The sequence below is a fragment of the Pseudonaja textilis genome, chromosome 3 (genome assembly GCF_049901715.1).
Source record: "Pseudonaja textilis isolate UNSWEBS1 chromosome 3, rPseTex1.2, whole genome shotgun sequence".
In the NCBI taxonomy this organism is placed as follows: Eukaryota; Metazoa; Chordata; class Lepidosauria; order Squamata; family Elapidae; genus Pseudonaja; species Pseudonaja textilis.
In genome coordinates, this window is record NC_141992.1 from 78,148,967 (window position 1) to 78,175,620 (window position 26,654).

Below are 26,654 nucleotides of genomic sequence, written 5' to 3' on the forward strand. Positions count from 1 at the left end.
CAACCCCCTGCCTAGGCAGGAAACCCTACACCACTTCAGACAAATGGTTATCCAACATCTTTTTAAAAACTTCCAGTGTTGGAGCATTCACAACTTCTGGAGAAAAGTTGTTCCACTGATTAATTGTTCTAACTGTCAAGGAATTTCTCCTCAGTTCTAAGTTGCTTCTCTCCTTGATTAGTTTCCACCCGTAGCTTCTTGTCCTGCCCTCAGGTGCTTTGGAGAATAGCTTGACTCCCTCTTCTTTGTGGCAGCCCCTGAGATATTGGAAGACTGCTATCATGTCTCCCCTAGTCTTTCTTTTCATTAGACTATGTTTGGTTAAGAGATCTTCAAATAGAAAGTGACACATTTGCATTTGGGAGAGCTTGTCACATCTTATGAATTCATGTCATAGGGAGTTTTGCCTGAGAACAACATGGCTGCTAGGGAGGAGGTGGACAGAGGTAATGTGGTAACATATTTTATTGGTCATTTTCTGAAAGTCCTTTGTACAGCCATTTCGCATAGATCTAGGGATATGCAGGCATTCTTGGTGGGGGTAGGAGTACCTTTGCAATGAATGCCTCATCCTGTTGTGATCTGCGGGCTTAGAAGGAACAGGAAAATAGGTAAAAGTTCAAGGTACACAGCTGGGGCTTTCCCATGGGACTTTCTGTAACTGTATATTCTCATGGGACTTTCCGTGGCTGTATGTTTTCATCCTGTTGAGGTAATATCCTGTTGAGGTCATTGTTTTCTGAATATGCATTCTGTACTTTCGATTTCTCCTGAATAAAACCTGCTGCCTGAGTTCCCTCAGGGCTGGCATTTGCTCAGACATTTCCCTGTGTCTCATTTCAAGTGCCAGACCACCACAGGTGGTCATTCACAAATTATCCTTGACTCAAGGCTCAAACATAGAATAACAGAGTTGGAAGGGATCTTGGAGGTCTTCTAGTACAATTCCCTGCATGAGCAGGAGACCCTATACCCATATCATATAAATGGTCATCCAGTCTTTTTCTGAAAGCCTCCAGTGATGGAGAACCCACAACTTCTGAAGGCAAGCTATTCTATTGGTTGTTTGCTCTCACTGTTAGGAATTTTCTAGGTTGCTTCTCTCCTTGGTTAGTTTCCATCCATTGCTTCTTGTCTTGGCTTTTGGTGCTTTAGAAAATAGTTTGACCCCCTCATCTTTGTAGGAGCCCCTCAAATATTGGAACACTGCTACCAAGTCTCCCCCAGTCCTTTCTTTCATTAGACTAAACATACCTAATTCCTGTAGTTGTTCTTTGTGTGTGTTTAGCCTCCATCCTCCTAATCTAATTGCTCTTCTTTGCACTCTTTCCAGAGTCTCAACTTCTTTTTTTATACTGTGGTAACCGGAACTGTATGCAGTATTCCAAGTGTTGGTCTTACTAAGGCTTTGTAAAGCAGCACTACAACATCATGTGATCTTCATTCTATTTCTCTATTAATGCAGTCTACAATTGCATTGGCTTTTTTGGCTGTTGCCACACACTTACATATTTTCTGCCCTCCCCTTTAGTTCTTCATTCAGACGTTCTCTACTACATCCTTCCAGTTTATTTTTCATTTTTTAGTGGATGGATGGAAGAGTGACTGCAGCAACCCATATTTTATGCTCAAAGAAATACCTCCACAATTAAGAGGTATCTCTTATACTAGTTGTAATAAAGATTGGATTGAGAAGTACCCCTTCACGCAAAGGGGTTGGCAGAAGCTAGCATTTCATTTTGCAGCATGCTGGTACCCTGGTTTTTAAATCAGAAGAATTTATAAAATAGTGAAGAGGAAAAACATCCAAGGGTTTTTTGTAGCTAAGGATGGCTGTTGCTTCCTCTGTGTTAGAACAGATGACTTCGAATAAGTTGGAAACAGCTGTCACCAAAAAGAAAGTTCTTGTAAACAGTTTAAAAACTAACACTTGCTCTGCCCAGAGAATGAGATAATTCTCAGATGCATGAAGCTGGTTTGGATATTAGTGTGAATATGTAGGTGTGTGCATGCATTATGCATGCAGACACAGATATACAGACACATAGACACACGCTCATAAAAGCCAGTTTGACGTAGTATGTAAAGGTGCTAGATTGCTAAAGAAGCTGAGAGATATTCATTTCTAGTCTTTCCTGAGGGACACACAGAATGGACTTTGTAATATCAACAGCATGGACTTTGTAGTATTGTACTTGCTAACTAACATAGTTGATTTGTATTTTAATTTGACTTATTTTTCTTTTAAATAATCAAACCATTGAAGACTGGAATATAGAAAAATTATTTTTCCTTCTTCTGTATGAGTTGATTGATAGCTTCTAGCATTCCAAACTGAAAAGATAAAAACTGTTTTTGTTACCCAGGTCCAGGGTCGTGTGTGAGATGTCTAGAGTTTGTCTTCTGATAAGAAAAAGCTTGTTGGCACTAATTAGTACCTGGTTTGTCTCTCCATTAATTCCAAACAACCTTATTAATTTTTCCTCATTAACATCTTAAATTTTATGCCCCTTTCATCCGACATCATTTAAATGGACATACTATATATGCGGTCATATGTAATATATTTAACTCCATGTAACTGATTTTCTATGCAACACAGGAATCACTTTTGTCCTGTCCAATCAATTTTTCTTTTGTATTTTTTTAATGTCTTAACTATAAAAGGGAATGTAAGATGGGTCTTGAGGTTCCCTGTTTGTAGGAATCCTGAGAACAATCTTTTTTAATTGAAAAGTTCTGAATAAATCAGAATAATAAAATAATCTTCCGGTCATTGGAAAATATGCATGCCAAGGCACGATCCTAGAAGCTGTATTTTGGCCTTCATTCCTAAAGGCTGTGTACCTTAGGGCCAATTATTCTTTTAGGCCTAGAATGGGAAGTTTAAAAAACTGTTTATCAACCTTCACTATACAAGTTAGTAATGAAGAGGCCTCCATCCTGAGACAGTAACTTGATTAGGGCTGATAATTAGAGAGGGAGGGAGAGTACACTATATGATTACCTCTCTGGAAACAGTTAATATAAGCACTTGATAATATCCTGAGAGGTTATTATTCTTTAGAACCCCATGTCTTATGAAGACTTTCCTGGAAAAGTATTGGAAAATCTGTACAGGTTATAAAGAAGAGCAATGGAAAATATTGATTAAGCATAAAACCTACTATATTATGAGACAGTGGAAGAACAGAGTAAACAGCTTATCAAAATAAGGTGAAAAGGTAATCCATTAATTGCTCATGGGTTAAAAACAAGGTATCAGAAAATCCCTATTTACACAACAAAGGATGGGAACTGTCTCTTAAGGAGATTTATCACATATTATTGATATCATTTATATCAACTGAAGTGGGTGGCCTATCAGATTTATGCTGCTTTTTCAGCCTTTCTAAGCCTGGATGAACCCTGGCAGTTGGATAGCAACTGCCAGAAAAGAGATGCTAAACAAGGACATCTCCAGGAGGAGGAGCTGTCAGTGACATCAAAATGGTGGGTGCAGCTAGAGATGGAAGAGAGCTGCTGCTGTTTAACATCTATCTCATACATCACCTATGAAACCAGACAGGTGTTGGAAGGTGCAATTGCCTGATTTTATCCGACATTTGAATGTTGTTGTTTCCATTCTTCCCCAGATTTCCAGACAATAAGACATCCAAGTGTTATGAGTGGAGAATAATTGGCCTGCTTAAGGTCATCAAGGATATGTCACAGTAAATTATTATTTGAACCGGGCATATCTCAGGCTCTGTGTGGTTTTATACATCATGACAACCCATGATTTGTTGTATTCAATTTATTTATTTATTTATTTGTTTGTTTAATAAGAAATCTTTAAGACTGCCCAAACTACTCACAGGGAGTCCAGGTGGCTTAAAGTAATAAAACCCCAATACAGACCCCAATAAACCACCATCTCCCTGGCAACAATAGTCAAATGAATCATTTGATGGACTCTGTCTCACTTTGGGATTCCCCAGGTCTGTTGGCTTAAAATCATGTCTTCAGAGTCTTTCAAAGTCAGGGCCAAACTTATTTCTGCAGGAATGATGCTCCACAAGGGAGGGAGCTTCCACAGAGAACATCTTCTTGGTCCCACCAAATGGACCTCCTTAATAGAGGAGACCACTAGCATATCCCGCCTCCCTAGTCTGGTGTGTCAAATAGTTATAACTAGGGAAAGCTCTTTCAAATAACCTGGCCCCATGTAGGGCTTTAAAGGTGACATCTTGCGTTGGACTTGGAAACATCCAATGCACCTCCCACAAGAGAGGTGACACATGCGCAAATTGAGTCTTTAAAACTAATGGACGATTAAGTATTGGACAATCCACAGTGATTGGGTGACAAAGCACATTACGACCTAATGCAAGACATGAACGCATGTCAGATGTGAAAGTTGCCCTGAATCTTTACAATTTATGCTCAAAGGAACCCTGATCTCCAAAGTTTATACTAATACAGAAACTGCAGCGAGTGGGGCCAGATGAAGTGGTATGCTATTGCCAGCAAGGCTAAACTGTCCCCTTCTGCCCCCTTTCACTGTTCCTTTGCCACTTATGCTCATCCCTTGCAAGTCATTCATAATATATTTGTGGCTCCAGTTTGCTTCTGGAGAATAAGTGTTGCATCCTTCCCAAGAGGTTGCCAGTTTTTATTCATCAATGATTTAATTCCCAGACACATAATTTAAAGGACCTTTGGGCTAATTCGGCACAGAAGAGGAAATAAATATAAAACATTAATAGAGTGATTATATATTTATGAGGCAGAGCGCCACTATGTTACCTGCTATAATCAGTATTACTATTAAAATTACTGAGGAATTATATGTTGCAAAAATGTCTATTTAATGCTTCTTAGAATCTGGAAACAAGGGAACTGAAATGCTGGTAGAAAGATCTAAATTCCTTGGTGTGTGGGAACATTTGGGCCTGGATTATTCACAAATATATGTGCTTGATCAAAACAAATCTGGAAAAAGCAGTGCAATTACAGGTAATCCTCAACTTATAACTGTAATGCAGTCTTCCCACAACAGTCATAAGTCACTGTGGTTATTAAGAGAGGTTCCCATCTGATCACCTCATTTAATAACCTCAATCTGATCCCTCCATTGTGGTTGCTAAGTAGTCATTAAATGGGAAGGGGTGGGTGAGGCCCCAGGAAGCCTGAAATGGGTTCAGGAAGGCATTGCAGCACCTCCCCAGTTCACCTGTGGCCTGCCCTGGGCATCCCACAACCTCCTCCAAGCCCCAAGGCACCCCATGCTCTGTTTTCATGCGGATCCCCTACCTCTGGAACTCCTCCCCTCCGGTCACCCCTTGATCCACTTCCTCTTTCTGAAAATTGCCTTCAGGAAGTAGAAGCAGCCAATCTACTGTGCAACCTTTCTATATGGATGCAATATAACGCCATCTTGGAAGTGGCGCCATTTTGGGAGGAGCTATAATTTTCATGATCCCGATTGCGGCTGCTTCCAAAATGCCCCTCACTTCTGAGAAAGGATTACACAGCCCCCCTATAGGAGGAAAGTTGCTGGGTGGATTGGCTGTTTTTCGTTTCTGAGGATGAACTTCAGAAAATGTAAGTGAAGCAATGTATGGTGGAGAAGAATGGTGTAGCACCCAGTGGAATGGGAAGCAGGCCTCGGGTACCCAGCTAGGTTGGAGGTAGATTGAGGGGTGGGGGTCACTGTAGCATCCCTGCAGTTGGTTGGAAGGGTGAATGGGTTGCCAAGCACCCACATTTTGTTCCTGTGACCATATTGCAGTGGTTATAACTTTGGGTTCAGGTAATAAAAATCTCCATTCAGCACTATTGTAATTTCAAAGAATCGCTGAATGAACATTTGTAAGTTGAGAAGTATCTTTATGTAGACTTAAACTCATATCAACCTATTAATTACAATCAGTATGTTCAATTATTTATTAAATTTCTATAGATAAGGTGACTCGGGGGAGGGGGCTTACCAATGGTAAAAAGATAAATATAAAGCAATTAACATTTTAAAAGCTATATTAAAAACGAGTCCCAAGGAGATGGATGGCATGGGGATGAGGTCTTCTTGCTCTGTCAACCTCCTCCAGCAGTGAGGGCTTCCTTGGGGCCCCAAGCCAAGCAACCAAATCAGGATTTTGTACCCTTCCAGGAGGCAAAAAAAGTGGGAGTATTCTTACTTCCAAGTGATGGGATACTCCACAGGATGGGGGCCCACAGTGGAAAAGACTTTTTCCTTAACCCCACCAGTGGGAATTCCTTAGCAGGAAGAGTCTGCAGCAGGCCCCTTCTGCTGGATGAGTTGGATGGGCTAATGCCATTGGGACACAAGAGCTCTTCAGATATTATTCTATTAAACCCCAGGAAAAAAAATTCCACTAGAATAACAGCAAGTAAATCTTCTGCATCCAAAAAAAAAAAAAAGTAGTCCACAGTACTAGATGTTTGAATTCAACAGGTATCATTGTTGTTAGACAATATGTTCCTAAGGATATGGACAATGTGAAAAGAATGCTAATTAACAGTGTGTGTTAAAAGTCAGTGTGTGTAAACACAAGTCCCATGTGTGTGTGTGTGTGTGTGTGTGTGTGTGTGAAAGAGAGAGAGAAGGGGGCGGGGGAGGGAGAGAAAGAGAAAGAGGATGGATGGTGGATTGGATGCAGAGTATGGGCTTAATTCAATTCTTAGTCAGTGCTTGCAAACATTTGTTATATTCGGAGTAAAAGATTTAGGAAGAAAATATACAGAAGTGAAAGACTCAACCAAACAGCTGTTTAAAGCACAAGGGGGGGAGGCATGTTTTGTGGGAGCTCATTGAACTGATGTTAGGCTAGATGAGACAACGATACCAGGACATTCCCCTAATCAACTTCTCCTTGTTTGTCCTAATGGTCAAAACAGTTCACTGGAATGCAATCTACAACAAGTTCATGTTTCTTCATTTAAAAAAACTTGCCCCTAAAATAACTAAAAGAAACTACTGATGGCTCCAAATGAAAACACTACTTTGGTATCGGTCCAAAACAGGGTGTTTATAAGAAAAAAAAAAGCCATGACAATTCATGTGATAATCTCAGTGAAAACAGATGGGAAATTGGCAAGTCCCCAGCATGGAAAAAAGCAAACGAGCGCTTCCTTCAGTGGGGAGGTATCAGAGTTTCTGTGCACAGCCACAAGTATTTTCAATGGACAATGCTTTTCCATCATGGAAACTTTTTAATGTAATCCTGGGGTATTTGGGAAAGAATTCCAGGATTTTGTGGCTCCTCGTTTGCAATCAGGAGAGGTGGCTGTCACCAGAATCTCCCATCCTTTCAGATTGGGTGATTATAATGAGGAAAACAAAGATACCAAATCAAGTGAAATTACAAGAGAAGAGCAGACAGAGACTGGTGGTGGAGGCAAGTGAGGACTCATCCTAGAATCATTATGCGTCAACAACACTCCAAGTCCAGCTCCCCTTGAATTCCATTGACTCTTATTTAGTGCTGACCATTAGTTGACTAGATTCTTGTCTATAGACTTGAGTAATAAATCTTTTTAACTGCAACTTAGCATATAATCTTGATTCTTTGAGCCTAGCAGAAACCTTCAGTCTTCAGAATCCTAAACCTTCTCTTTCCACACTGCTTGGGAAAAAACAAAACAGTATCTAATATTTTCCAAAGGGGTTTGGTATATTTAGATATTACTGATCTTGACTGAAAACAGGACGACTTTTCTATCCCTGACAAGGGGTACCCCTTTGCATATTTGTGTGTCATGGTTGAGGATTCTAGGACTGGAGTCTAACACAGCTGGAGGTTGGTTTCAGTGGGGGTTGGGATATTCTGTGGAGCAATATGGCTATAATTATGTTCTGAAAATAACCAGTAGTGATGCATTTAATTTTACGTCTCTTTTTTCAGTAAACAGTTTGTCTAAAAAGCATCTGGTAATTTGTTTTGACTGATATAACCTCATAAACATCTCTACAATTTCAAATACATGCAATCCTTTTCTTTTTCCTTTTTTTCAGCACCCAGTGTTTTCCGTTGAATTTAAATTTTAAATGTGGATGTTTAAACAAAAGTAGTTTTCAAAGTCACAGTGATTAATTTTGACTGGATGTAAGAAGGCTTCAAACAGAGTAATAAAAATTGGTTGAATTAATGATTCTGTGCAAGTGAAGGATTAAAAATGAGGTCAGCATTAGATCAAACATTGTAATTATATTGGAGGATCATGGATTGATCTTTTTCACTTGTTTACAGACGTGTGTGGCCAAAGTATGGTATTTCAGTGCCTAATGGGTAAAATGAATGACTGTTGTGAAAGTTAAAGAAGTAGCAGCATTTCACAAACCAAGTTAAAATTACCTTCTATAGCATCAGTTACGGAGAGTCATCAAGCAGATTACATTAGTAGCCTGGAGCATGGTTCATTACCTTGATGAATTTCTGTTTTAGAAATCGGCTAGAGAGACCCTACATAAAATTAAACGCTAATTAATAACTTAGAGAGCATTATATTACCCTCCCCTCTCAAGTGTTGATGCATTGTGGGGATGACAAAATTGTGCTGGAGCCATGCCCTTGATCTGTCCTGGCAGGGTGGAAGGGGGCTGTGAAGATTCCAATGTAAAGTGGAAAAATTTTTTGTCTCTCACAAACACTGGCAGAACTGACATCCATCAACTGGAAATTCAAAGTCAGGACTAACTGTCCAGTTAATGTCTCACCATTTTTTTTTAAATGTTCCCTAGCCCCGCTCAGCCTCTCATGCTCTCGACCCACCGCCATTCTTCCCTGAGCCTATTCAGTTGACCTTAAGCAGGGAGGCCAGCAGAGTTTTGTAGCCAGCCACACTCAGTGCTCATTCTCTCAAGCGTCTGCCTTTGCTTCAGCCTTGTGGCTTTGCAACAGCGGTTAGGCATTTATTTCAACAGCGACTGCAGGTTTGGGGTGGTCTTGGCGGTCCAGTGAGCTTAGCGTCATGGTGGCTGTGCCATTCTTGAGTCTCTGCGGAAAAGGCGATCTCTGCTTCTCTGTTGCCTACTGTTGTATATTTGAATATTTGAATGTTCCGTTCTGATTGGTATGGCCGGACGGCGGGAAACTTGAATAGCCGTCATTGGCCGCGAGCCACGAGCAGCCGCTATAAAAGAGGCTGCCGTGGCTCCATTGTGGTTCAGTTCCAGAGAGAAAATTAAAAGAAACTAAAGATTAACTGGTCTCAGGTCGTCTGTCCCACAACATAACACCTACCTAAATGGCAGCCCCGGGCCGCCAGGCACACCAGGGCTGACAGAGAGAGATCTTCAGATAGGGGCTCCAACTAACTATCATTCCTATCGGCAGCAATCAAAGCAGATTGATGTGGCCATACTATAGGCTAACTGCAACCATTCATTTAGTGACCACAGCTACAATGGTACTGACAAAAGTGACTTATGGTCATTTTTCCCACTTGTAACCATTACAGCAGAGGTCTTCAAACTTGACAGCTTTAAGACTTGTGGACTTCAACTCCCAGAATTCCTCCTCCAGTCATGTTAGCTCAGGAATTCTGGGAGTTGAAGTCCACAAGTCTTAAGCTTGCCAAGTTTGAAGACCCTTGGTTACAGCATCCCCATGGTCATGTGATCAAAATTTGAGAGCTTGGTAACTAGCATGCAGTTATGACGGTTCCAATGTCTGGCATCATGGGGGTGGGGGGAATCACCTTTTGCAACTTTCTGATGAGCAAAGTCAACGGGAAGCCAAATTCATTTAACTGTGTTACTAACTTCATAGCGGCAGTGATTTACTTAACAACCGAGGCAAGAAAGGTCGTAAAATGGGGCAAAACTCACTTTAACCATTGTCTTGCTTAGCCACAGATATTTTTTGGACTCAATTGTGGTTGTATATGAAGTACTACCTGTATTGCCATACTGTGGGCAGACTTCAATAGTCTCTCCACCATCCTTCCGAAGGTGCTTGTTCAGGGTTTCCTACTGTAGAGCTGGCTTGAATGGCCAAAACCAACTGCTCTACAGTAGTACTAAGAGGTCTCCAGGAAAATGGGCTTCAGAGGTCACACCAGGATTAGATTTAAGCATAAACGGGTTACAGTTTAAGCCAGGCTTCACAATCCAAAGTTGCCTCTGAGTCTTCCAGATATTTCATTCATTTGTCTCACTGTAATTTCATATAAAGAAATCATTGTAAATTAAGCAGGGGTGTCAAACTCAATTTCATTGAGGGTGACATCAGGGTTGTGTTTGACCTCAAAGGGGGGGACTGGGGAGGGCATGGCCAGGGTAGGCGTGGCCAGCTCGACATCACTCATCGAGGCTTTGTTTTCACCCACGACAGCCTCCTGCAGCCCTCTGCCAGTGAAAACAGAGATTGGGGAGGCTCCATTTTCATTTCCAAGCTCCATTTTCACTGGCAGAGGCACTGCGGGCCAGTCTTGTGCTGTTTTCAGGGCAGGCCCGCAGGCCAGATCTAAGCCCGTGAGCCAGAATCGGCCTGTGGGCTTTGTGTTTCATACCTATGCTCTATGGATTTCTTGACCTTTGTAAGATAGGTTTCTATATAAATTCATGCCTTCCATTAAAAAAAAAAGAATATAAAAAAATCATGGTTTTTTAATGCTTCTTGGTGATGTTCTTACCATGTCTGGTTGTTATCCAGTTTTATTCTCTGTTACCACTCAACAAATAGATCATTCTCCATAGCTTAATATTTCTAAAAACAGTCCTGGGCACACAACCTTATTCTGCCTTAACTATTTTTTTAAACTGGCTAGTGATAATCAAAAACTTTCCATATTCCTCATAACTATCATAGCAACTTGTGAATGCCACCTTCAAATAAAACATACACCTGTGGCTTGAGTGATATTTCTGTAAATCCAAGAAGGCATGAACTACGGAAGTATTTAAAATAAATGAAAATAATAACTACATTTGTATTTTCAAATGAGACTTGACTTTTATTGATTGCCAGAAGTCTTTATGGGTTTTTCTGTAACATTTTTGGAAGAAATTTGTTGTTGCCTTCTTCACTATCTTTTTGCTCAAGTTGAGAGGAAAAGGTTGGTTCAACATCACCTAGCTGGCTTTGGGCCTAAAGTAGACATAGGCCTCACAGTCTCCCATTTCCTAGTTTGTTGCATTTAATAAACGACACCAACTTTAGTTGCTAGATATAATTGCATTGGGTAAAATCTTTGCAATGATTCAGAACCACTTCTAGATGTGAGGGATTACACAGTTTGAGCTAGCTTTGAGAACTGTCCAGGTATACTTGAAAACCAGAATATAGCTGGTACTAAGGAGAAATTTCTTGACAGTTAGGACAATTAATCAGTGGAATAATGTGTCTCCAGAAGTTGTGGGTATTCTAGCATTGGACTTTTTAAGAAGAGATTGGCCAACTAGTTGTCTGAAATGGTATAAGGTTTCCTGCTTGATCAGACAGTTGGACTAGAGTCCCTTCCAACTCGGCTATTCTGTTAGTCTGGTATTTCTTTTGTAGTGCTGTGGCTCTGGGACAAATGGGTGGTCAGTTTTCCTCATTAGTATGGACATTATCTTACCTTCCAACTGCTCTCCTTCTTTCTCCTTGCTGATTATTTTTCTTTTGGGGATCAAAGAACAAGGAATGGTGAAATGACAGCGCCCTTCTTTGCAGACCCTTTGGTCAATTGGAGCACTGATGATGTTCAGTCAAGGTTTCTGATGTTGGCCAAAGCCAAAATCATCACAGATCAGCTTCAAAGCATTTCATATGTGACAGGGAAATGGAAATACTGTGATGTGGGTGCAAACTACACAATATTTGCATTATTCCCTGTCAAGGAATCCAGAATCGGATTTAGATAATACCCCACCACAAGATGGAAAGAGAGTTAAATGTATATTTGCCTTCTGTCGTTCTACTATAAACTGGTTATAGCTTGACATTTGTGATGAAAATAACCACGAACAGCAAAAATTGGAAAGAAATAAAGACGTCAGTTGAAATCTGGGGAGGGAGACTATAGTGTCAGAGAGAGAAATCTGAGACTGGAATGCCTTCAGCATGTTAATTCACAGAAAATCCACTCTCAAGACAACCCAAGAGAGCTGGAGCAGGTATATCAGAGAGAACAAGCAGAGAAAATAATCATAGATCTGTTTTCTTTTACAAAGCTAAATAACTATTTAGAAGGGGAGAATCAATATCGAAAAGAAAGAAGCATTAATGGGTCATAAAAGCTTTTGTAATGAATCCACAGGCTCTCAATTTGCTAGTGTCTCTGTGGCTTTTAGCATTTTATTAAATAATTGTTTGGGCAAAAGAGATACCATTTAACAACATCAGCCATATGAAAAGTTAATCCTGTGAGAAATAAACCAAGCTGATTTGAATGACATTATTTATGGTACGTCGTTCACATGATATCAAGGCACTGACATAAAATGCCTCTATTGGATTCATCAGTAATTAACAAACTTCCTTTTTATCATCCTCCTGTATTTCATTTCTCCTTATAGTCAATTCAGTCCCTGGGCTCTGGGCAGAGTATCTAATTCTCCCCAACTATCCACCTGTCTTTCGATCCATCCATCCCCTTAAAATTCATTCAAAGGAACAAACTTATCTCGATTCATAAAATAAGGCACAAACATAAGTTCCAGCATTACAAAAATAAAAGGAAGAGGGTTATTAAATGATCTAAAAATAACATTTTACTGATGCATAGTATTTATGAATTTGCATCAGGTTCATTGTTAAAGATTGCTTTTTCACTCTCTAACATTATGTTTGTAATATCACCCTCATCTTTTGTGTTGTGGGACTTCTGCTCCCCTTCATTGCAAGCAATTATCTGTGCACTCACACGTTCCCATGTTGCTTGGATAATAAGAACAGGGGAACAGAGTATTGTGGATTAATCAGTTTTGGCTCAAGGGTTTGTTTTTTTTTTGCAGTTTGATCTAGTGGTTAAAGTGATGGCCTAGCAGCCAGGAGACTGTGACTTCTAGTCTCAGCTTAGGCATGAAAGCCAACCAGGCAATAGTAGGATTCAATTTTTTTTTTACCACCAGTTCTGTGGGCGTGGCTTGGTGGGCGTGGTAGGGGGAGGATACTGTAAGATCTTCCTTTCCTCCCCACCCCACTAACCTGCTTTCCAGCTCCCTTCTCCTGTGCAGGGCAACAAAAGAACACCCAGCCGATCAGCTGGGTGGGGTGATATTTGGGAGGCAGAGACTAGATGGGGCGGGGCCAGTCAGAGGTGGTATTTTCCAGTTTTCTGAACTATTCAAAATTTCCGCACCTGGTTCTCCAGAACTGGTCAGACCCTGCTGAATACCCCCGCTGCATTCTGGTGACTTTGGACCAGTCATTCTTTCTCAGCCCAACCCATTTCACAGGGTTGTTGTGGGGAAAATAGGAGAAGGAAAAAGGACTGTTACGTTTTCTGCCTTGAGTTATTTATAAAGTAACAAAGGCGGGATAAAAATCTAATAATAAATAAAAACAAAATAAAAGATAAATCTTGTATTGGAATGGTCAAAGAGAGACACAACTATGGAAGATAATTATGCTATGGATAAATTAACCCCAAAGAACCCAAGATTGCATATTGCTTGTAGATGTTTATGCACGAAAGAACAAGAATGCAATAATTTCAGTACAGATATAGAAGCCGAGCTAATAATATGAAAGGAAAAAAAAATGAAAATAATAGTATGTGCAACAGTTGGAGAATGCAGTTCCTACAAAAAGAATGAGTGTGGCACCCACCACAGACTATGATTTGGGGATGTATCATGGTTGTGTATTATGATTTCATCTCCCTTACTACTCTTCTTGCCTTTAAAAAACACTTCCTGCCCTTGAGTTGTATTAATGTTGGTCTGTCATGATTTCACTGCTGAGAAAATTATACTTCTCAGGAATTGTCTTTGAATTCAAAGCAGTGGAATTTCTAAGTCACAGAACCATCATTAGTAGAAAGGCCTCCTATTGTAGACCTTGTAGTAAGTTATGAGCATTGTATTCTTGACTGGCCTAACTAATCCCAGAACTTTGGCAGAGTAAGAGAATAGATTATTTATCATAATTTCAATTTAAGATCCAGATTTATATCAGATAAATCCTGATTTAATTATAGCAGATTCTAAAGCTGGATAAACTCCACATCCAATCCCATAACTGCATCATTTCCCCCATTTAAATATGCTACTACATTAATTAAACTGGAGTATGTTACTTATGATGACACTGTGCAGCATTAGCAAGAAAGAAAGAATGACACATACTGTATTTATTATATTTAACAGTATATGTAGGAAGTTAGGTATGTGAGCATATCAATCTCAGCCTCTTACATCTATCTAAAATCTTGGAAAAAAGTGATAAGTGAGTACATTTTCTTCTTGTGGCACTCAAAAACTACATTTATCATCATTTATATGTGTCTGTTTGGCTTTGCTCTGAGACTTTCATATCTATATTACTTTGAGAACAGTATTACCTCACACAGTTTTGTACCAAGGAATCCATCCTGTTTTATAGATCCCAGGAAATTTATTTGAAAAAGATTTTTTTTTTAATTTACCCAGCAAACGCTTCTGTCTTTCTGCCTCACATTGGATCAGTTTTCATGTAGCTTGCATATCCTTGTTGATTTATTAGTACAAATGTTAAAGAATAGTGGTTGCACTCGTGCCTTGCTTGTGGACTTCTGTAGGCATTGACTGGTTCCTGACAGAACAGAATGTGTGCTACATTATTTAACTTAATGCCTTCAGGTCAGCACCATTGTCTCCTTCCTAGGGCTGACCTAGAGTGACTGGGTCTCCTGTTTAGACACAAATAAAAGTTGGATACGTAAGGAACTCAAACAGGTTGCCAACTACCTTTCACTATTTCCAAACGACAGAGATTGTGCCTGTCTTTAGAAAGAAGTGTTTAGATGCTGCAACTTTAGTTATAGTCTTTTATCCAGGTGAAGGTAGCCAGTGTGGATTGGCTGAGTTGGGATTATGCCATGAAATTGCTATTTAGAAAAGCAAATGGCTGTAGTATCCTTATTTCGGTGAAAGAAATGTTATCTGTGTAGATGGTATAAGAATGGTACATTTGAAGCAGGAGAGAAAGTGACAGAGAAGTTTTACCCTTTTTTCTTCACACACACACACACACACACACACACACACACACACGTAATGCATTCTCCCTCCTCAAAGCTTTCAGATTTGCAAATTATATGTGTAGATGCAACATTGGAAATTAGTACCATTTATGTATCAAGAGGATACACCTTGTTGCTCTAAAAAGGAGTGCATACTTGTGCACTTGCCTAAATCCTGTGAGTACTTCCAGGTCTTTTTTATTCTTTCTGATAATCTTTTAGCCTTGAGATGAATGTGAACTGCTATTGAAAAGAAACAATATCTTCCCTTTCTCTGAGGAATGTGTTTGAATATTAATACATTTCTAAAATGCTATTATGTAGTGGACTCGTAATACAGTATAATTATTTTGAAGTTGGCTTAATCAGTGTGTTATCTGCTTGCCTGTTCTTTAATTTCCTTGACAATGCGTTCCTCCAAATATAATTTTATCCTGACTTTATACCCACTATGTGCACTCGCTACAGATAGTCCCCATTTAGCAACCACAATTGAGGCTGGCAATTCGGTCATGAAGCAAAATGGTTGTTAAATCAGTGTTTCTCAACCTCATTAACTTAAAAGACTTTGGACTTCCAACTCCCAGAATTCTCCAGCTCTGCTGGCTGGGGAATTCTGGGACTTGAAATCCACATCTCTTAAAATTACCAAGGTTGAGAAATATTGCACTAAATGAAAGCATGATTGCGTTTACAATCTTACTTCCATTTGCCTTTGTTTACAGATCAACAAAGGTCATAAATGCCAGGATCGGTTGCAAAGTCACTTTTTCATCACTGTTACAACTGCAAATAGTTGTTAAATGAAGCTGTTGCTAAACAAGAACGACTGCAGTTACAATTGCTTACAAACCCTCCAATGACCATATTGCAGTATCACCTATGTTGCAAAAGTTGTGCTTCTCCGGCTGATACTTGCTAATGATATTTTGTTATTATAGGTAGTCCTCGACTTACAACAGTTCATTTCAAATTTACAATGACATTGAAAAAAGTGACATGACTGCTTTTCATACTTAACAACCATTGCAACATTTTCATGGTCATATAATCAAAATTCAGCCACTTGGCAACTGACTTTCACTGTTGCAGTGTCCTGGGGGTCAGGTGATCCCGTTTGCAAACTTTGGACAAGCAAAGTCAATGGAGAAGCCAGATTCACTTTAACAACTGTGTGTTATTACAACTAGATCCCGTAAATGAAATATTGCAAAATGGGGCAAAACCCACTTAACAACTGTCTCACTTAGCAACAGAAATTTTGGGCTCAACTATGGTTGTACGTAGAGGACTACTTGCATTAGTTTTTATCTTGTTTAAAATTTTAATACAAATTATATTAAAAATGAATGTTTGTTATTCATCCTAATTGCTTTTTCTTCATCCTCAAATGGTTTAAAAATTTGGAAAGGCCTGTAGATGCTGCCTCTCTAGACCAGAACTGCTTCAGGTAATAAGATACCAAATGAAAATGAAGGTAAACAGAATGGAATTTTCACTGCGTAAGTCTCTAATTGAAGTTAGCAATGCATTTAGAATATCCCCGAAATTAACTTATTTTTAATCATGTGTTCTAATTTGGATGAATGAAAAGTTTGCATGCTCCTTCATTCCTTCTAGCTCAGGGGTGTCAAACTTGTCGCCCATGGGCCGGATGTGTCACACAGTGGCCATGTCCATCCCCATTTTAGCGAAGGGGAAAAAGGTTGTGATACAACATGTGATGATGCAACATTGTGAGTTTGACATCCCTGTTCTAGCTCATAAAAAGATATTGGGAAAAACATTTTCAAAGAGTACTATGACTTAAATTCAAATTTCAATTAGGTAGTAATGTACAGCTGTTTTCCATAGAATGCTTCTATCAGCTGTGAAAAGTTGTTTTAGAGTAAGTCATGTGTCTCAACCTCAGCAACTTTTAAGATATATGGTATTCAACTCCCAGAATTCCCTACCACCTGGGAGTTGAAGTCTACACATCTCAAATTTGCTGGGGTTGAGAAACACTTGAGTAAATGAAGTTTTGCTGCTTGTTCTGGAAATGTTGATGGGTAGTTTCCTGCTGACATGGACTTCTACTTTATTTCCCCTCTGGAAAAATTTCTCTCTTTTTTTAAGCACCTTGTCTCCATCACTTTTATACTTCAAGGTTTTGCTGCTCCACCAGACTAATTATTTGCTTTAAACAAAAGCAAATTTGTTGAATGATGAATGAGGTGAAGGCAAGGCACTTGCTGACATTTTTATGCCCTTCTATTGGCATAATTCCCCAGCCTGTTTTAAACCATAAGCAATGCTACAGATAATGCACCTATACAGCAGTGCTTTTCAACCTTGGTAACTTTCAGATGTGTGGACTTCAATTCCCATAATTCCCCAGCCAGTGGAAAACCTTTTGAGTTCAGAACATACCACTGCTTGTAGCACAACAATCTTCCTACATTTAGTGTTACATGTATTCATATTACTTGAAATTCTAGTCATGCTGATTACGTATAAAATAATATTTTGTATATATTGATTTAACAGTATATGTTAAAAATCAATCTAACAAAACGGTTAAATCATCAAGTCTTGGAATGTGCAGAGCTCCTCATTCTATTCTGCAAAAAACAGCAAATTTAAGATCAGATGTTTGAAAACTATTCAAAACTATTTAAAGTCTGCTCATTCAATAAAGGTTAAGTCTTACTATCCTCATTACAGTAATGTACAGCTTTATCCCCAAGGATAGTTACTGCTGCATTTTCTAGAATCATACAATGATCACCCAAACTAAAATTTCCTGCCCTTGGACAACCTCAAACAAAAAGATTGCAAAATTCTGCCTGTATATTAAAAAAAAAATTCTTATACAGAACACTAACTGCTGCGTTGTCAAGTATATAGAATATCTAATTAGACTTTGTCTTGTAAATGAGTTTCCCAACACTTGAACCTTAGGATCCTTAAATCATCAGGAACTTTTATTGCTAAAAGCCAAAAGTAGCCTTCGGATCATATTAGCATGAGTAGAATCAAACTGAGTTATGTTCCTTTCACTACTGGGATTCATAACAGGGAGCACAGCAGTTATGGAGAAATGAATACATGACAAGCAATGCACCATTGTTAGATTTTTATTGAATGCCACTCACATATAGCTGCATAGTAGTCAATGTAACAAAAGTACCTGTAGCAGACAGACACACAGGACTCATGTGTGCAACCATTACACAATTCCTATGAAACGAGCACAATTCCATTATTCCCTTCTGCATTGTTTTCAGGGCTGATAAGCACTAATGAAGTGAATGTTACAAATTAGTTTGAACTGAGAAGCAGCAAACAAGATGTACAGATGTGCTATCCAGATGGCTTTGCTCCCTGGTTGAAAGAGAACAAAATGCTGATGGCTAGGATTTGTGGCATGGAGTAGACTGGGAAAAAAATTGTGCAACCGTTTGATCTGCCAACAAAAGTTTCATGAAACATAGTAGTGTACACCATAAGTCTACCAATTATTTTGCCAACTAAATTTTAGTTACATCAGTGGTGGGATTCAAATTTTTTTACTACTGGTTCTGTGGGTATGGCTTGGTGGGCTGCTACTGTAAAAATCTCTAGTCAGAGGTGGTATTTGCCGGTTCTCCGAACTACTCAAAATTTATGCTACCAGTTCTCCAGAACTGGTCAGAACCTGCTGAATACCACCTCTGAGTTACATGTATACTGCTTAAGTGCTAGAATGGAAATTTTAATCTGAAACTTTTTCTTTCTAATTAGGTTTAGGCTATAATAGTGAAATGCAATTTTATAATTCTTGCAAGTGCAATATCAATTTTTTTACAAACACAGCTGTTATTCTTGAAATAGTTGCCTAATTTTAAATTTTAAATCCTTTATATATACCATTTGAATACAGACACACTGTTGATATCGATTTAAACATTTTTAACATTATTGCACCAAAATAACTTGAGAAATGTATACTGTATCCAGACAGGACTGTGCAATTTGTAATTTTATCAGAACGGAAGAATTGGTAACAAGTTATTCCTCTATCCATCCTCAAGTATCTCTAAAATGCCAAGCTATAGAAAACATTGTGTAGGAAATGACCAGGCTGAATCTGAGGGAGGAGTCAAAACTGCCACCAGTCCCTTTGCACCCAGAAAAGATCTAAGTCCAGCCCATCTTGAATTCCTGTGACTCTTATCTACCACTAGTAGTTCAGATTCTAGTTGAGAGCTTAAGCTTAAAAATAAATCTTTATATCCATTTGAACTGCCTGGATCTCCTGATTTCTCTGGCGCTTGACATATTGTCTAGTTAGCACATAGACGGTTTTGAAGTTTTCTCAGTGCAAGTCCAAATTATCTGGACAGACAATCCAAAGTAAATTTGGCACTGGAAGAAACAGTATTGTCAAAGTCAGGAAAGAAAACTCAGTGCTGGACTAATTTTTATCATCATTTTGATAGTTCTAGAACACAGGTGTCCAATTTTGGCAACTTTAAGATCTGTGGACTTCAAAGTCCCAGAATTTCCCATATCCATTTTCCACTGCGCTCTGATACTACAACTTCAATACTAAAATATATCAATTCAGAAATCTTTACTTTTGAACCTAATTAGATTTTCTTCAAACGTATATGGCTCAAATCTAATAACTGCTGATATTGAGCACTGAAAGGCAATATGATAGATAGAACTATCCTAAAGACAGTTACTCAGTTGGCTTTGCTATTAACATCAATAATATTATTATCTACCAAATCAGTTGTCTCAAATAGAATCATACTTGATTTCCAGCTAGGTAGCATAAAAACATTGTACATGCCAACTCCAAAATCAGTAGTTAATGCTGTATCCTTCCAGCTCACTGAGTTCAGGATCACCTCAATTTGTTTTTAATAATATGCATCCTAGTCCCAAGAGATATATTAGACAGGTAAAATTGACAGTTTTTTAAATTCTTATTTATATTTCCTCAAATTTACTTTTTAGAAATAAATATGTCTATATCTATTTTCCTAATAGAACTTTTTGAAGCCCTAACCAAATACATAGAATTTTAATTAGATAATTCATTTTTATGTCTGAAAATGGATAGGAATGTCAAAAATTGAGATGTTATAATAGAATTAATCTTTTATTAATGGAAAAGGTTCTAGTTATTAGATGAGATTCACTGACAGTGATGCTTATTAAATGAAGTAGTGCAAGTGTCAACCATGAAGTATTCTTAAATTATTCATAGTAGGAAAGAAGTAATGCAAACATAATTTTAAAAGGCAATATACACAGCAGCTCAGTAGGATCTCTAACCTGTTCATTGGCTTGTTTTACCACCACATGCCCTTAAGAGAAAATTCCAGCTATAATTTTAAGAGCAATCATAGCAAAGCTAAAATATTGATAACTGTAAGATGGCAGCAGAGAGTCACTTTGTTTCTTTTTGCTGCCCTCTACTGGTCAGATGGATTTTTAACGCCTAGATATGGTGCCCTACTGACAAACATAGTAGTAACAGTGCTGAAATGGAGTATTATTAAATTGTGTTATATCTATGCATTACGAAAGCAGTGATTTTTTACCATTGTCATCCCACTAAGATAAAACTTGCTACTTCGTCCTGCAATAGAAAGTAACATAGCCTAATCTGGCCTTTGCTGAGTAATTGCACTAAAATTATGGCACAGATGAGCTCTGGCTATTGAGTTCCAGATGATTTCACTAAGCCTTAATTTAAAGTACTCAGAACAAATTGACTTAAATTGAGGGCAGGAAATCTCTTCCAACCTTCTGCTAAAAGCAATTGCCTTCCTGTAAGTTCCATGAAGGGCTAATGCACAAACAATCATCAAGTTGGGAGGCCTGTAAATAGCTTCTTGAAATATTTTCAGAATGGCAAGTCTTTTATCCAGATGAGCCCAATTCACTAGGTTTTCCTTTCACATAATTATAGTAGACCCACATTGAAAGAGATCCATAACTGTGGGCAGCTGAGAGGTAACAATTTTGGTGGGAGTGCCTATGCAAGTGGTGAACAACTTGTCATTTTTTAAGAAACTGAAGTCGTTGCTCCTTTCAAGACTTCTGCAGAAAGCTGTTCATCTTACAGGCAATGGATTTTTCCACTCAATCCTGATTCATCTCTCTCTCTCTGTATAGTGTGTGTGTGTGTGTGTGTACACAATACATTAGATTCTAAATACAATAGATCTCCAAATTACTTTGCATCTTTCAAAAGTTGGCAAAATGCAAAGAGACTCTTTTATTCTTACATTATAATCTGAGAAAGTTGGGGATTTTATTGTAGAGCATGGACAAACAGTTACATGCTTCAAAACAAGAGTATTTTTATAGGCGTTCATTTTATGTAAAATTAAAATACCCTTCTCCACTGGGTATGCTTTAAGATGTTCAATGATTCTGAATGAGCAGCGCAAGGACTCCCATATGGAGCATATAAGCCACAGAAAACTAAAGTCTAGCTCCAAATTAATTATGCCCTATTGTAAAAAAAAAAAAAAGAGGGAAAGGGGTCTTTTAAGTTTTTACAAGAAGGTAAGAAAAGGAGGGGGCAAAATCTTTTATGGATAGAGTGGGAGAGATTCCTCCCTCTTTCTCTCAAAATACTCAAATCTAGGGTCAGCTAAATGATGGGACATTACAGTAGATAAAGTTATTCATGCAGCATTGGGAATTTGCTAACACAAGGTATAGTTTTGGCCAGGGGTGGTATTCAACCGGTGTTACTACTTTTTGCGCATGTGTAAAACACCGAAAGCTGTGCCTCCCGGACAGCTGATAAGTGCTGACGCAGGTGCGCAGCATTTGAAAAATGCCTTTTTCCTGCTTTTTCAACCTCAGCTGTGCTGCACAAAGGCAGGAAATAAAAGGTCAGGTAAGAGCCTGGGCGGGGCAGCTGGTCCAAATAGCAGCAGACACAGAACCGTTTCTGTGTTTGCTGCTCTTCAGAGCTACCGGTTCTATAGAGCCGGGCAGAACTGGTAGCATCCTAGCCCTGGTTTTGGCAAGTTTCTTTTGCTAATTTTGACTAATTCATCCAGGATTAAGTCTGTTAATAGTGAGTAGCCATTCTAACCAGCACTTTCAGTGACGGTGGTAATGAGCTTATCTAGATCCTTTCCCAGGTAACACTGAATGGGAGAAAACTTGTATTCACGTCCTGCTTAGCAGGGGGATATTATTTCTATAGCATTAGCTACTGGGGAACAGAATATGGGACCACTGATCTGATGTACTGTTTCTAAGGCTCTTAAATGTAAAGTTCAGGCAGTACTCGAATTACAACTGTAATGGAGATGGTCATCATCGTCACAACTCGTGATGGTTGCAAAATAAAGAAAAGCTTGATTTCACAGCCTTTTTTGCAGTGGTTGTTAAGGGAACATGTGGTTGTTAAAGAAGCAATGGTTTGTTATTGGTGCAGTTTTGCTGAAAAGCTGAAGTAAATGCCAATTTTGGGCAAAATCATAGTAAAGTATGGTCATTGGTCATGTGATTGCAGGACACTGCAAACAGCCATAAATGCAGCCCACTTGCCAAGGGCCTTAAGTGCAGTCGCATAACTGTGGCAGGATCACTGTCAGAACTTTGAATCTGGGTTTATCGGTATCCCTCAAGTAAATTCACGGAACTAAGCAATTGGTCGTAAATCGAGGATTACCTATATAGAAGTATTTTAAATCAGGGCTATCATTCTAATCAATTTCTGAAATAGAACACGTGGAAATAGAAGATACATGGCATTTGTAACATATCAAAGTCTAATTTTCTATGGTTTTATACTTCATATACATACTGAGCATATTAATTTTAAGTTACACTCATTGATTTTAAAAATTACGGTGCGATTCTCAAATGATGAACACTCACACAATCCTACAATTGCTAAGGAACAATTGGCAGTAACAACTTCTTTCAGTAGGATTTTTAACAATAAGATAAGCATTGTTATTTGCATTCCAGACAAAAGCTAGCGATTTTGTAAGACAGACAACTACTGTTACAAATCATAGAGAACCTCAAGGACCACAGCAATTGACCAAGCCTGGGTTTCACAGCTGAAGGGACAATATTGACCATTTTCATTAGTCAATTCTGGAAGCCCTTTCCAAGGAGACCTGTAGAAAAACCAAGTCAACATTTTACCATCTGAATATCATCTCTCTCTATTACATTGAAATAACATATCTTAAATTAATACAATAGTGTCAGGCCGGATATGAGTTAGACAAATTTACACTATATGTCTAATTAGCTGGTTTATATTTATTAATTTGTATTTATAACAGAAAGTGGAAAATCACATATTACAGAAAAAAAAAGGGCGGGCTCTCTATGCACAAATTTTACAGAGCATCCATCCATCCATATGGAATTCTGACGGATATTCAATTGTGGCATTTCAGCTCTAAATGGAATAGAGATAGGATTTGAAATGAAGAACAGGTGTACTTGTAACAATTTCCATTGCCAAGCAAGACAAACTTTTCTGCCTTGTTGTTAAGCAAATCACTTCGGTTGTTAAGTGAACCACATGATCATTAAGTGAATCTGGCTTCCTTCATTGACTTGTCAGAAGCTGATTGGCAAACTCATGATTGTGGGAGGCTGCAACTGTCGTACCCATCAATTGCCAAGTGCCCAAATTTTGATCATGTGACTGTGTGGGGATGTTGCAATGGTTGCAAGTATGAGGATCAACTGTAAGTAATTTTTCTCAGTGCTGTTGTAACTAAATGAACGGTTGTAAGTTGAGGACTACCTGTACATGACAGTGATATGCCCCAAAGGTGTTTTTCCAAGATGCAACTGGACTTTCTTGCTTTTCTTTGAAGACTTTTCACTTTTCTTTTTTTTTTGTAAATTTTATTTGAGTTTTCACAAAGAGAAAAAAAATACAAATAAAACATCTTTTTTGAAAGTAGCGTAATCCTGGGTTACATTTCTTCGTACAGACACAAATTCAAGTTCATGCTCATTTTTATATTCTATTCCATATCTTATTACTATTTTACATTTTCTGCATAGCTTCTCCCCTCTTTTAATTTTCTCAATTTTATTTTAATTATCTCATCTCAATTCAAATCATTGTATTTATATTTTTTGTCTGTCCTGTTTCAATTATCTATTATCTTTTCTCATTAAACAAAATTTCTCCTGTAGTTACTGATTGAAGTATGACGCCTTTATATCTTTAAAGTTTATCTATTTAACTCTTATTTAGGCTTCAATATATACCCTAAAGTTATAACATTCAATATAATACATAACTTCCATTCGGATTCTGCTTGGTACATTCTTAAAATACACACTATATTCTTAAAAAAAGAAAAAATTATAAATGTATGTAATTAAAACAACACATTACATTCCAATTCAATTCTATCATTAATATTAATATTCATTAAAATCTTAACTTCTTTAACATTACTTTTCAATTAAATATCATTCTTCTATGGGGACAATTATAAGCTTTCCATAATTAATTCCCCTCCCCTTCACTTATATTTTATAAAACATTCACTAATTAAAATGTTCCCGTTCCTTCCTAATTCAATTTTCTCATTTATTTTATTTCACTTATTTTATTAACAAACATTTCACTAAATTACACTATTTTATCCCTCATTTTAATCATACATTGTTTCCAATTTTCTAAAGTTATTTCTATTACTAACATAACAATAGAACCTTATGTACCTTTATAGAATCCCTTTTTCAGTTAGATTTTCACCCATTATCTCTAAATAGGTCCTGTTTCTCTATATTTGCTCCGGTCCTTTGTAACTTCTTTTCCTTTCCTTCTTCCCTCTCTTCTTCTCTCTCCCCTTTTTACCCCCTTGTCTCTCTACCTCTATTTCTCTCTTCTGTATTCCCCTTTTCTGTTGCTTTCCAGTATTATACTTATTTTTTGAATTATTTTTCTTTTCTTTGGTTGTTTTTTTAAGTCTTAAATTCTCCATTCTCTTTCCACCCTTTCCTTTTTCTTCCCCACATAAAATTACTTGTTCATTAAAGATGGCTTCTTCTTTGTCCCAATCTTCTTGTTTTGCAGACATTTCTTGTTGTTTCTCATAGTTCCAAATCTCCATTTCTAAGAATTGAAAAATGAAGCCAAAAGAACCCTTCCCTTCTTGTGCATCTTCTTTGTACTTTTTAAGTTCCATTTTCAGTTCATCCAGAAGTGGTGCCATTGTATAAATTTTTAAACAATCACCCGATTAATTTTAGTCATTCAGATGTAATAACCAAGAATCCAAAGATCATCAAATAATCCAAATACACACAAGCTGTTTCTTTTTGCTCTTTTTTTCACTTTCTCTTCCTGGGGTTACTGTTTAGTTACAAAGTTTCAGTTAAAATGTTTCTTTTAGAAGTCTTGTTGAAGTTTTACTGTAGATTCTTTTTAATTCCAGGCAGTCTCCTCCCTCTTCCAGATCCTGCCCTTATTCTTTTTCTCTCCCTTCCTTTCCCTTTTCACTTTCCTTTGCTGCTTCCGACTCTTCTTTGGGAGCAATGTTATTTTTTTGTAAGTTTAAATTCCAGGGTACCTTAGTTGTTGCTTTTACAATTTAACCCAGTCAGCCAAAACTTTCACTTCTTATCTTCCCCCTGCACATTCTTTTCCAGTCGAGTTCTTCTTTGTGGTGGCCATTTCTGACCACCGCTGCAACCGCCTTCGGGAAAGGGAGTAATGGCCAGCTGAGGAGGAGAGATGCGGCTCTCCTCAACCCTGCTGGCGGTCTCCCCCCTCTTCACCACCTCTATGGATTTCTGTCTGTTGCCGAAGATACTTCAAACCGGAAGTCAAGACTTTTCACTTTTCATCCAAGAAGCTTCTTCAATTCTGACTGGACTGCGGAGGTCAGAGCTGAAGAAGCTTCTTAGATAAGAAGCGAAACGTCTTCAAAGAAAAACAAGAAAGTGCGGTTGCCTCTTGAAGAAGCACCTTTTGGGACAATTATGACCTGGATGACTGAGAATCTATGAGAGTGATATGAAGAACCCAGAGCTGAAATTAGCTCAACCCAGTGGTTCTCATTTGTAGTTCGGGGACCATTGAGGGTTAAAGCATCCATGTAAAGCATGGGGGGGGGACCATATCTGTGTCCTTATCAATATCGTTTCCTTTCCTATGCAGTCTGGAATACAGAGACCTGCTCAGCCACTGCACTGGGTTCCAAAGTATACACCTCTCAGTCCAGCCATTAATACATGCAAGTTACTGCACTTGAAATCTTAGCCAGCCCAAGTCACCTCACAGGGTGGTTGTTGTGAGGAAAATAGGAAGAAGAAGAAGGAGTATTAGATATGCTCACCACTTTGAGGTACTCATAAACACAATAAAGGTGGGATATAAATTAATAAATATATTAAAAATAATGTTCTCAGGCACTAGCCAACCAATAATGTAGAGCTATGCATACTGAATAATTTTTCTTTCTAGAAAAATCATCTTCTGAAAAAGAAAGGGAATATAACTC

General features: G+C 38.2%; 1 protein-coding gene across 4 annotated transcripts in view; it reads right to left on the reverse strand.

Moving 5' to 3' along the window:
• Positions 1-18,256: 18,256 nt before the first annotated feature.
• Positions 18,257-26,654, reverse strand: part of AGL (amylo-alpha-1,6-glucosidase and 4-alpha-glucanotransferase) — a 64,868-nt gene continuing 56,470 nt past the window's right edge. For all 4 annotated transcript variants that reach the window (XM_026700326.2, XM_026700328.2, XM_087930175.1 and 1 more), the window contains exon 34: positions 18,257-23,288. In XM_026700326.2, the coding sequence (XP_026556111.1) occupies positions 23,171-23,288 (118 nt within the window). In that variant the 3' untranslated portion in view covers positions 18,257-23,170. The remainder of the gene's footprint in view (positions 23,289-26,654) is intronic.